The sequence below is a fragment of the Zingiber officinale genome, chromosome 2B (assembly GCF_018446385.1).
Source record: "Zingiber officinale cultivar Zhangliang chromosome 2B, Zo_v1.1, whole genome shotgun sequence".
In the NCBI taxonomy this organism is placed as follows: domain Eukaryota; kingdom Viridiplantae; phylum Streptophyta; class Magnoliopsida; order Zingiberales; family Zingiberaceae; genus Zingiber; species Zingiber officinale.
The window spans coordinates 27,545,718-27,558,131 of record NC_055989.1 but is presented as its reverse complement, the minus strand read 5'-3'; the positions used below and the strand labels follow the sequence as shown (position 1 = coordinate 27,558,131).

Below are 12,414 nucleotides of genomic sequence, written 5' to 3'. Positions count from 1 at the left end.
TTCGCTAGACGCATAGATATTCTAGCACTCAAAATAGGTCTAGAGTTAGCTTGGAAGACGGAAGACGACGGAAGACGGAAGACGGAAGATAAGACACTTAATTAAGCCTCCAAATTTGTAATCCCATTTGAAAGTTTAGTAGATGAGCAGCCAGTAAAGATGGGAATATTGACGGAGAATTGACCTGGAGTTGGAAGTCACGAGCCTGTGCACACGCTAAAGAGGGCAAATAAAAATGTTAAAGTGAGAATTAGAAAGGGGTCATTGATACAGACACTCCGATGTTCAAATTAGAATAATTCAAAATTTAGAAAGAAGATGAACAATAGAATAATAATGTGGATGTGTGTGTATACGTGTACCTGGCCAACGAAAAGCACCCCTTTTTATATCGTTTCTCATAACCTCCTCAATAATAAGACGTTAGAGAATGCCCGGTGTTAAAATATGTCGAGTAGTGGAATATTCCTTGACAAGTAGCCATTGTTCTATGACATATGGTTGCGATTCTTTGAGAATACTGTCTCTTAGAGGGAGTATGATAGGCTTGAAGCTGATTGGATTTATGTTAGGAGTTGTGCCCATGAGAAGTGGAGAGCTGAGTCTCGTAAATCCAACTGGCTTTGTGGTCGATCGTATTTATGCTAAGAGTCATTTCCATGAGAATGGGGAGAGTTGAGCCCCGTATGTTCGACCGGCTCTGGGGTCAATCAGGTGTATACTAGGAGCTATGCTCATAAGAAGTGGGGAGCTGAACTCCGGAGGTCTGACCGGCTCTGTGGCCGATTGGGTTTATACTAAGAGTCGTGCTCATGAGAAGTGGAGAGTTAAGCCTCATAGGTCTAACTGACTTTAATTTGGGGTTAATTGAATTTATGTTGAAAATCGTACTCATAAGAAGTGGAGAGCTAAGCCCTATTAAAAATGCTCTATTTGATTACGTACAACCTAACTTTAATTGTCATTTTGACTATTAATTCTATATTAGACCACTCCTACCCTGCTGGATCAACCACGTCAATCACGGCCTTCAAATGTTATCAAAGGAGAATTAAGAAGTCCAAGCCCCATCTGTTATCTAGGGAGATTGTTATGGAATAACAATATCTCCTAACTCTTAATCAATACATTGGATTGTTTAAACGAGCGAATGAATTAGGCAAAATGGTGGGATTGGAACGAGTGAAAGCTTCTGAACACAACTCTTTAATTAATTTACAATTGCTTTCCTTCCTCAATTTAACAAAGCTAGCTCTCTTGCGACGACCAAATGTCTTCCACGCTCCACAAGCTCTCTTCTTCCATATGATCCGCCATCATCATCATCATCGTCGTCAGTTCCTCAGAAGCTCCACCGCGTCCAAGTGATTCTGCCCACCCATCACCCATCTCCTCAATCCGACCACAACCACCGTCGCTCGTGCAGTTCGCGAAGGAAGCCGACGAGCCCTGCGGAGCCCAAGTCATTGCTCGAACCGGCCGTTCCAAATTTCCCTCCGTCGGAGATGTGACATTTGCCGGTGCGGAGGAATAACTCGCCGGCCGGATTCTCTCGGCCAGCCAAGGCACCCACAGGTGCCGTATCACGTCCTTGAACTGCTGGCTGTCGACGTCGCACCGGAGCTGTTTTGCGTGCTTCTTCACTCTCGTCCTCCAGTAGTTCTTGATCTCGTTGTCCGTCCTTCCCGGCAAACACTGTGCTATCTTTGACCAGCTACACGATCGATATCGATATCGATATCGAAATCGTCATCGTCGTCAATATCGTATCGTCGATAAGATATGATAGTACCTTTTCTATTTCGAACAAATAACTCACCGGTTTCCCCAACGAGAGTGAAGCTCCAGGATGAGGAGTTGCTCTTCCCGAGAGATGTTGCCGCGGCGGACGTCGGGACGAAGATAGTTCAGCCACCGTAGCCGGCAGCTCTTCCCTGTTCTCTTCAGCCCTGCAATAAACCAAGAGCTAGCTCCTTATAAATAAATATATACATTAATATTTCAACAGAATTATTAATAATCCCTAGCTAGCTAACTAAAACTCCTTGTAATCGTTGACGACTGACCTGCACTACGGGCCAGTGAATTCCATTGGCCTTCTCCATGATCGGCAATATAATTCACCATCAGAAGGTCTTCTTCCACACTCCATGGCCCTTTTCTTAGCCCCACCTCCTCCTCGCTCATCCTTGTCGCGGAGCCACAAGTTTTTGCCTTGCACGCCATGGCTACCTTCTCAGGTATGAACGGGCTCCGCCTATAGATGAGCGGAAAGAAGATGGAGAAAACGGCGCTGGTTCTGGTTGGGTGCTCCGAGATGAGGTGGTGCACTGGGACGTTATATAGATCGGCTTGTGCAATCAAACTCCTCGATGGATTTCAACACAATCACTGGCACTGGTTCTAGTTTAAGTTCATTTATTGAATTATTTATCCTAACCACCATCCACTGTTCTTAATTTACGCTATCAAATTATAAATTCTTTATGTCAATCAATTAGTTTTGGATATAGACAGGAGAGGTATTTTAGGAATAGGATATGTGATTTGTGTTTTGTAAAAGTTGATTTAGATAATACCCAAACTTGCTTATGGTATTCAGTAAAATGACGTTGAATTATTAGCCTAAGGCAGAGGCTTTGAACTTGAACTTGTACTAGTTTAAGCTCAGTAAATCCGAAAATGGAGATTGGCTGTGGATGTTGTAAGGTCAGAAGTTTGACTAATAGGAGCTGCAAATTCTTGGTTGTTATGTTATTTGTTTAATGACGCTGAAAAAAACAAGATTTTCTGGTTGGTGGCTTCGGAAGGGTTGACTTGCATGATGCAATTGAAGCGAGTAAGTCAAACCAGTGAGCTGGATGGTTGACCATCAAAGGAGCTAGGGAACAAGGGATGGATTGATGACATTTATTTAACACCTAAAAAACTAAGGTCCGAAATCATAGAGTTTGCAGTAACCACACTCTTCACGGGGAATGAGATGTTAGATTGCATTCGACGACTTTATGGGCATAACTAATTTGAAAGAAGAAGGATGTTTGAAAAAGTTTTTTTGTGTGTGTGTGTGTTTAGTTAACATCATTATCCAATTTGTTGGGTCGATTAATTTTAAGAATAATCAATCCGATTCTTTAAAAATTTTCAAAAATGTCTTGATTTATTATTCCATTACAGAAAAATATCGATATAGCATAACTAAGAATTAAATTATAAATATTTAGGAGATTACATGGGCTTCCGCTGTGCCTTTATTATTGAAAGCCAAGAAGGTTGCAATTTTTTTATAATTATTTTTATATCATGAGCCATGCTTGAGAAATAAAATAATATCCTATGCACACTAGGTAACAAAGTATGGAGCGGAAGAAAACTTTTAGGAGACTAGCATTGAGTGTAACGGTAGGTATTTCGATTGGAATCCATTAATTTTTGGATGACGATTTAGATCTTATATAAATTTTTATTGATCATCAGAATAAATTAGAATTTTTATTGGAGAAAAAAATCTCTTATTATCCGAGGCAAGTGCCCGTTTTTATTAATTTTGTTATGCAGATCATAATGTACAGTATTTACTCTTTTTAAATATCTGTGAAACTTGATCTCTTGTTAAGGGTGGTGGGTGAGTTTCTTTGTTACTTTTATGTTATAGAATTTTTTAGTTCATATTACTACTAATTTTTATTTTCCCTAATTTTCTATCCTCGCTTCTTTTGGGATATATTTTTAAACAATTATTAATTATGTATACTTTTTATAACCAACTAGAGGACTCGTATATACAAAATCTTACATCAATTTAGGAATCATTTTTGATGTAATAATATTCTGTATTTTATCAACATGTTTCATCATGTAGAAGATATCATTGTTCTATGGGATAAAAATGATTCACCTAACTATACGTTGTGACTCTTCAAAATGAGAGTCCTTTTGATAAAAATGTCATTGACACCATACAAGATGCCAGTGATACTCTTGATGTTTTTTTTTTCACGAGAGCAAGTTTGTCCCTTTAAATAATGCTAGCGTGACATAGATTAATATTTCTTATCATTTAGTCGTCTTTATCATGTAAACCAAATAATAATATAGACATGTACTTGTTAAATTACTGACTAGGAAGAAATGATAAATCAAATAGTGGTGGTTTACATGACAAATGATCTTGTCTGAAATTTAAGTGAGACGGATCGTCAAATGAGATGGATAGAATATTAATTGAATCGTGACATCTCGAAGGAGGGAGGAGGGTATGCTGAGATGACTTCTATATTGATCAAGTCGTTAGAAGTCCTCTAGTCAACGTTACCTGTAGCCAGTGACCGAGTTGCCCCGGTCCCCGCTACCCCGATGCTCGAGGCATATCCTGTTGGAGCAATCTTACTCTAGACATTAAATAAGTTTAAGTTAGACATTATTTGTGATCTAACATAAATGTTGAGTAAGCAGGTACGAAGAAAAGATCAAGTATGAAGACTTGGCAAGAAAAGTCCAAAAAGATAGTCTTGACGGATGAAGTCCCGGAGGTGTGGCCTCCTGGCAAAAGGAGACTTAGTATGACAAAGCTGAAGGTAGCACTTGAAGGCAAGCGCAAGGATGAGGAGCCGTGGAAACGGAAGCATCCTAAGGACACAAAGCTGATGGAATATGCTTGGAGGCATAAAGTCTAAGCTAAAGGAATGGTTTATGTGTAAAAAAAGAAATATGTAAAGTGTTGTAAATCTCAGGTTGTAAAATGTTGTAAATCTCAAGCTATAAGGTACCAATCGACTGGTACCAGGTAACAAAATGAACAGAGAGCAGCTATACGGATTGTAGCCTAGTACCAGTCGACTGGTACCGATACCAGTTGACTGGCAAGTGACCATTATGGAATGACGACAAAAAATCTCACCAAATCTTAAGTACAGTTGAAGCCCATCAGTCGATTGATTGGTACATCAATCGATTGATGTCGGGAAAAACTATAAAAGCAATTCTTGGAGCTTGGAGAAAATGGTTACTTACTGTTCTAATCAAAAGCGCTCACCAAGTGATTCCTAAGCTGACAGAATCTCAGTCTCCACATCCTAAGCTTAGCTCTCATCTTGTAAGAGGAATAGATAATCGTGTAAAAGTTTCTCCACCTTCATTCTTGGTTCAAAAAGGAGAAAGTCTTAGTGAAACTTGATCATGTGGGTGTGTGCCTTGGATTAGTCACCTCAAGGAGGTGGAGACCAAGTAAATCGAGGAGTTAGCATTGTTTTCTTAGTATTTCACTATTTCTATTCTATTATATTTGCTTCCGCTAACAAGTTGTAGGTGAAAATCGAAGAAAAGATATTCACCCCCTCTAGGCGGACGCAAAAGTCCTATCAATTGGTATCAGAGCCTCAGATTGCATCGGAAGAACTCATCGTCAACTGAAGCGTCAAGATAACGTTTCAAGAGGGATCTAGCACCGCTCGACCACCTTTCTTTGATGACAACGACTTCGCATATTGGAAAGGTAGGATGGAGTATTGCATAATGAATGATATTGAAAATTGATTTAGTGTCGTAGATGGATTTGAGAACCCAAAAGATGGGTCGGGAGCACCTCTTCCAACCAAAGATTGGACAAAAGAGTGTTGGTGCAATCATGTTCTGGAAGTTTCAATGTGTTGACAATTATTTAAGTTTAGGTTAATACGTTTGAATCTAACATGTATTGTAAGTTTATAGGAAAAGTCCTTGTAGGTCAGAAGACAGAATGCAAGACAAGAGAAGTCTAAGAAGGTCAACGACAAGATTCTTGGCTAAAGAAGTCCTTACATGTCAGAAGACCAGATGTAAGGCAAGAGAAGGTCAAGGACCGGAGTCTTGGCAAGAAAAGTCCTTGCAGGTCAGAAGACCAGATGCAAGGCAAGAAAGTCCAGGGAACAGGCGTTCATCTATCATGAGGTATTTATTATAAGAAATATGTATTAATCCACTTGCTATTAATTGGGAAACCAGCAATCGATTGGTAAATCGATTGAGGCGCGTGACTTTGAAACAGAGCGTTTCTGGATCGATCAACCGATCGATTGGATGAAACCAATCGTTGATTGACCAAGCTTCCGCACAAAGCACAAAGAGCTCCTGGATAGATCAACCAATCGATTGGAGTAAACCAATCGATCGAGTGATCGATTGAGGAAGCTTCTGCGCGAAGCACAGAACACTCTTGGATCGATCAGCCGACCGATTGGAGTAAACCGATCAATTGGTTGATCGATTGACGAAGCTTCTGCGCGAAGCACCGCATGCTCTTAGATCAATCAGCCGATCGATTGGAGGAAACCAATCGAGTGACTGATTGATTGGTGGAAACCAATCGATCGATCGATCGATTGAAGAAGTTTCTACGCGAAGTGCTCAGCGTGCGTCTGAATCGATCCAGTGATCGATTGATGAATTCAATCGATTGAAATACTGGCCCAATCATTGAGGTTCGAACCAAATGATCTACATTGTTGATCTTGACATGATGACGCTCAACGGATACTTTTGAATCGATTGGAGATATACCCAATCGATTCATGGCGACAATTATGTGAGAAACGACTATATTTGAAGATGTTTAAAAGCTCAAAAACAACACGCAACAAAGTCTTCACCGCAAATATACTATTCTATTGCTCTCAAGTACTTAAAAGTTCTCAAGTGCTCAAGATCTCTCAAGTGTTCAAGAATAAGTTTAAGCTCTCCTTCTTGTCATATTTTCAAGTTATACTCTACAAAGAAGAAGCTATTCCAAGTTTGTAATCATCTTCTTCTTCTTCCTTGTAGTAGCCGTGAGTTCCTTTTGAGAGAGAGAGAGAGAGAGAGAGAGCTGTAAATGTGTAAGGTTTCTCCATCTTCAGTGTAATTCCGAGAAGGAGAAGTTCTATAGTGGAAGAGTGACGGTGGTGTGGATCTAGTCACCTCCTTGAGGAGGTGGATACCAAATAAATACAAGAGTTAACATTACATTCAAGTTTCCGCCGCGCAAAATCAAGTCAACAAAGAAATCGAAGTGAGTCATTCACCCCCCACCCGTTCTAGCTCAACCGGTCCTAACAAAGTGATGGCAAAGAAGTCCCAAGCAAATGAAAAGGCCACAACAAGCCTACAATGTGGACTCTCAAATGAGCAATTAAGCAAAGTAGGACTATTCAACTCCGCTAAAGAGCTTTGGGAAAAACTCATTGAGTTAAATGAAGGATCAAGTGAATCAAGGAGGGCCAAGAGAGATCTTTTGTTGGAGCAACTTTAAACCTTCACCATGAAGACCAATGAGACCGTGAGTCAAATGCATAGTAGATTCAAGGAGATAATAAATGAGTTTCATGTAATAGGTGAGAAAATTGACAATCGAGACTTAGTAAGGTATGTTCTTTAATCTTTTCCTAGAACCACCTTATGGGCATCAATGGTTGATGCGTATAAGGTTTCTAGAGATCTTTCTTTAGTTAAGTTTGATGAATTATTTTACGAATTTGAACTTCATGAACAAGCTAATGTGTCTTCGAAAGAGAAAGGTATATCTCTCATTGTAGAAAAGAAGGAGAAGAAAATGAAGAAAGAAAAGAAGGTAGAATCCTCATCATCCGAATCTGAGCAAGAGTCATCGGATAGTAATGATGAAATGTCGGCAAGTAAAGTGACTCATTATGTTAAGAAAATGATGGGAAGAACAAGAAGATTCACAAGAAAGGATATAAAGAAGATGTTTCAACCCTCAAAAGGTAAAAGTAATCAAAGTTCAAGTTTTAAAACTAATGTCATTTGTTATGGATGTAATAAGAAAGGGCACATCAAGCCAAATTACCCTGAATTGAATAAGAAAGAAGAAAAGGAAAATAAGAAGAAGGAGAAAAAGAAGAAGGAAGCCATGGTGGCCCAAGCTACATGGGATACATCAACCATTGACTCATCGGATGAAGTGAGCTATGCCATGTTACCTGACATATGACATTTATGGCGTTTGAAGATGACAAAGAAGGATTAAGCCAAGAGGAAGTGTCAAGTGAAGAGGAGTCAAGTGATGAATCATCATCAATTGACGATGAGGTAAAAGAATCTTCCAAAGTAGAATTTCTTTATAAAACTATTGCTCATCTCAAGAATGCTTTTGTTAAATCACAATCTAAGGTGAAGACCTTAAAGGGAAAACTTAAGTCTATTAGAAATGATGCATGTACATCTAGTGAGTCAAGTATGCTCGAGGAAGAAAATGAAAAATTAAACAATGATGTGATTGAACTAAGAGCATGTTTAGAGAAATTCACAAAATGATCCAAATATCTAGATATGATCATTAGAGACCAAAGAGTCATTTATAACAAAGCTGAAATAGGATATAGATCTAAGGAAAAGGAAGTTGCATACATGTCTCTAATCAATGGTACTAGAAATGATGCACTTAAAAACAAAGTCAAGAAGAATCTTAAAGGCAAGGTAAAATAGGTTTGGGTGCCTAAGAAATATTTGAATGACATTTCCGAATCAAGTGCATGGGTACCAAAGAGTTGTGTGTTTTATGTTACTTAGGTAGAAGAGAAGAAGGATGCAAGTATGTGAACTGTGGATAACAGTTACTCAAGACATATGACCGGAGATGTGAGCAAGTTCTCCACAATAAATTATATAAAGAAAGGAACAGTATCATTTAGGAATAGTGAAAAGCTCAAAATTATAGATAAATATATAATTGAGGTATCATCTACAATTAACATTCATAAAGTCCTATTGGTTAAAGATATAGAGTTTAATTTGCTTAGTATTAGTCAATTATGTGATACCGGATACAATGTAGAGTTTTACCCCGATAAGTGCTTAGTTAAGCACAAGAGTCTTGAAAATATTGTGTTAAAAGGATATAGAAAAATCAATCTCTATTATGTTGACCTTTCATATGTTTCTAACCCTTCTATTAAGTGTTTGATATCAAAAGAAGAGGAAGGATGGATATGACATAGAAGACTTGGACATATCAACATGAAGAACATAGCCAAGGTAGCTAAGATGGAGTTAGTAAAGGGACTATCAAAAATCAAGTACATCAAGGATAAATTATGTGATGCATGCCAAGAGGGTAAGCAATCAAGGTCATCACATAAAGGTAAAACTTTAATTAGTACTTCATTACCATTAGAATTATTGCACTTAGATCTTTTTGATTATCATAGAATACCTTCCTTGATAGGTAACAAATATTATTTGGTGATAGTTGATGGTTACTCTAGAGATGCTTGGGTTTATTTCTTGAAACACAAGGGGGAAACTTTAGAAACAATCATAGGATTTACCAAGAGGGTAGAAAATGAAAAGAACCTAAAAATTATAGAATTCGGAGTGATTATGGTGGAGTGTTTGAGAATTTGAACTTCTCTAAGTTTTATTTAGAAAATGACTATAAGCATGAATTTTCTTGTCTAAGAACACCTCAACAAAATGGTGTAGTGGAGAGGAAAAATAGGGCTTTACAAGAGGCAGCTAGGATCATGCTCAATGCATACTCCTTATCTAGTTACTTGTGGGCCGAAGTAGTTAATACCGCTTATTATATCCAAAATCATATCTTGATTCATAAATTTTTAGGAAAAACACTCTTTGAATTATGAAATGGAGCAATTCCTACAATTCATTATTTCAAAGTCTTTGGTTGTAAGATCTATATTCTTAATACCAAAGATGACTTACAAAAATTTGAGGCTAAGTCAAATGAGAGGGAATCTGAGTTGGATACTCATCTACTAGTAGAGGATATAGAGTATGCAACAAAATGACTCAAACAGTTGAGGAATCATCCAATGTTGAATTTAATGAGTCTACTAGCACTTATCCTATGAAATCATCTGATAAGGATATAATTGAACAAAATCAAAACATTACTCAAGGAATACATGACTTACATTTAGGGGGTATTGATCAGGGGGAGGAAGAAATGTTTTGGATGATGAAAGAAGCAATGGAAACGATAAACATCATGAAGGTGATGATCCCATAATTTCTAGGACCTTAAGGCATCATCAAGATCATCCTATTGATCAAGTAGTTGGAGATGTTGCGCAAAGGGTAAGGACTAGATCCTACTTTAGAGATCATACTAGTCAAATTGTTCTAATATCACAATTTGAACAAAAAATAATTGATGAAGCCTTATTTGATACAAATTGGATTCTAGCAATGCAAGAAGAGTTGAACCAATTTGAAAGAAGTAACGTATGAGAATTAGTTCTAAGACTCAATGATAGTACAATTGTTACAACAAAATGAGTTTTAAGAAATAAATTGGATGATTAAGGAAAAACCACTAGAAACAAGGCTAGGTTAGTAGTTAGGAGTTTCAATCAAATTGAAGGACTTAACTATGACGAAACCTATTCTTCGGTTGCTTGATTAGAGTTCATCTGAATCTTATTAGGATATGTCGCTCATATAAGTTTCAAACTTTATCAAATGGATGTGAAATCGATATTTCTTAATGGGTTTATTAAGGAGCTTAAGAAAGCTTTATATGGGTTAAAACAAGCTCCTCAGGCTTGGTATGAAAGACTCTCATCTTTCTTAATTTCCAAGGACTTTAGAAGAGAAACAATTGACCCAACTTTATTTTTAAAATCTAAGGATGAAGATATTTTTGTTGCACAAGTTTATGTTGATGACATCATTTTTGGTTCAACAAATAATGAACTTCTTCATGATTTCATTAAACACATGGAAAGTGAATTTGAAATGAGTCTAGTTGGAGAATTGAGTTTCTTTTTGGGATTACAAGTCAAACAAACTAGTGAAGGAACTCATGTCTACCAAACTAAATTCGCTAAAGAACTTATCAAGAAATTTGGGTTGGAAAATGCTAAAGGAGCATCTACTCCTATGGGAACTAATACCAAGATAGATAGTGATCAAGAAGAAAAATTAGTAGACCCAGGGTAATATAGGAGTATGATTGGTAGTTTGTTATACCTAACCACTAGTAGACCTGATATACTATTTGCGGTAGGTATGTGTGCAAGATACTAATCTTGTGCCAAAGAATCTTAGTAGCAATATAGAGAATCTTGAGATACATCAAGAACACTCTTAATGTAGGTCTTTGGTACCCTAAGGCTTGGAATTTTAACTTGAATAGGTACACTGATTCTGATTATATGTGTTACAAATTAGATTGGAAAAGTACTAGTAATTGATGTCAATTTCTTGGATCCTTCCTAATAAGTTGGAGTACTAGAAAACAACCTTGTGTTGCCTTGTCTACCACCGAGGCCGAATATGTAGCTATGGGTAGTTGTGTAACCCAATTATTTTGGATGACGTATACCTTAGAAGATTATGAGCTTCACTACTCCAAAGTTGTGTTGTGTGATAATGTAAGCACCATCAACTTAACCAAAAATTCGGTGCACCATTCTAGGACAAAGCACATTAAAGTGAAACATCACTTCATTAGAGATCATGTGGCAAGAGGAGACATTATACTAAATTATGTTGACTCTAACTCAAATCTTGCAGACATATTTACCAAACCACTACCTGAAGCGGAGTTCACCTCTCTTAGAAGAGAACTTGGTATGTGCTTTGTAGAATAATGGGTATAACATTGCATGATCCCATATAACATCAAAAATATATACCTCAATGCATCTCACAAATGACCTAGGAAGCCTTGCTTGTGTATTTCTTCACTTAGATATTATTTGTGATGTTTGGATGATGCATTTGGCTCATCATGTTCGTTATGATACATTACCTTGAGCCAATATGACATCTATCAACATTAATCCTTAATTGGACCAATCATTGGGAAGGCTTGTGCAAAATTAATGTGTACATAGCTCCTTGAATGTGATTGAAAATTTACCTCAATGGCACAAGTTTCATGCATGCGAATTAGGATGAGATGCATAAATACCATACAAACAAATACAAGGAATGCATTTTGTTCCAGTATAAATGGAGACATTATAAGAAAGTCCGAATTAGGACTTTTGCTCAAGAATATCCTATATCACTTAGCTAGTTTTGAAACATTATGTCAAGCTTGGGATCCATGATATATATATTTTTACATATATTTTTTTTCAAGTAGACACTGCTAAAACACACCTCTCCACAAAGTTTGGCGATTTTTGGAGGTTCACAGAATTCTTGGTAAGTTTCTGAAATCGTTTATGTTTTGTAGAGTTAGGTTAAAGTAGGGTACCAGTCGACTGGTGCAGGTACCAACCGACTAGTGTAGGTACCAGTTAACTAGTAATAATGATTTTTACGAACAGAGGGCTCTGTGCATTTTTTTCGGGTACCAGTCGACTGATAGCTACATCAATCGACTGACAATCATGGTTTTATATCCTTTCTCGCGATAGGAGGCCCGACGGAAACCCTAGTTCCACCAGCTGCCTGTCGTCGCCCGTGACC

At 37.6% G+C, this 12,414-nt stretch overlaps 1 protein-coding gene across 1 annotated transcript; it reads right to left on the bottom strand.

The window, feature by feature from the left end:
* Positions 1–1,055: 1,055 nt before the first annotated feature.
* Positions 1,056–2,399, bottom strand: LOC122049050 (transcription factor MYB2-like). The gene is made up of 3 exons (XM_042610537.1): positions 2,067–2,399; positions 1,820–1,949; positions 1,056–1,714 (listed from the first exon to the last, which is right to left on the bottom strand). The coding sequence occupies exons 1-3, from the start codon at positions 2,224–2,226 to the stop codon at positions 1,249–1,251; spliced, it is 756 nt and encodes a 251-aa protein (XP_042466471.1). The 5' UTR covers positions 2,227–2,399; the 3' UTR covers positions 1,056–1,248.
* Between the last annotated feature and the right edge of the window lie 10,015 nt (positions 2,400–12,414).

What these genes read in the sequence shown, in the direction of transcription:
- LOC122049050 (XM_042610537.1), bottom strand. Translation starts at nt 2,226, where the DNA reads ATGGCGTGCAAGGCAAAAACTTGTGGCTCCGCGACAAGGATGAGCGAG. An exon ending in TTCACTGGCCCGTAGTGCAG is followed by an intron (nt 1,950 to 2,066) that starts GTCAGTCGTCAA and finishes GGTTTATTGCAG; the next exon opens with GGCTGAAGAGAACAGGGAAG. An exon ending in CACTCTCGTTGGGGAAACCG is followed by an intron (nt 1,715 to 1,819) that starts GTGAGTTATTTG and finishes TCGATCGTGTAG; the next exon opens with CTGGTCAAAGATAGCACAGT.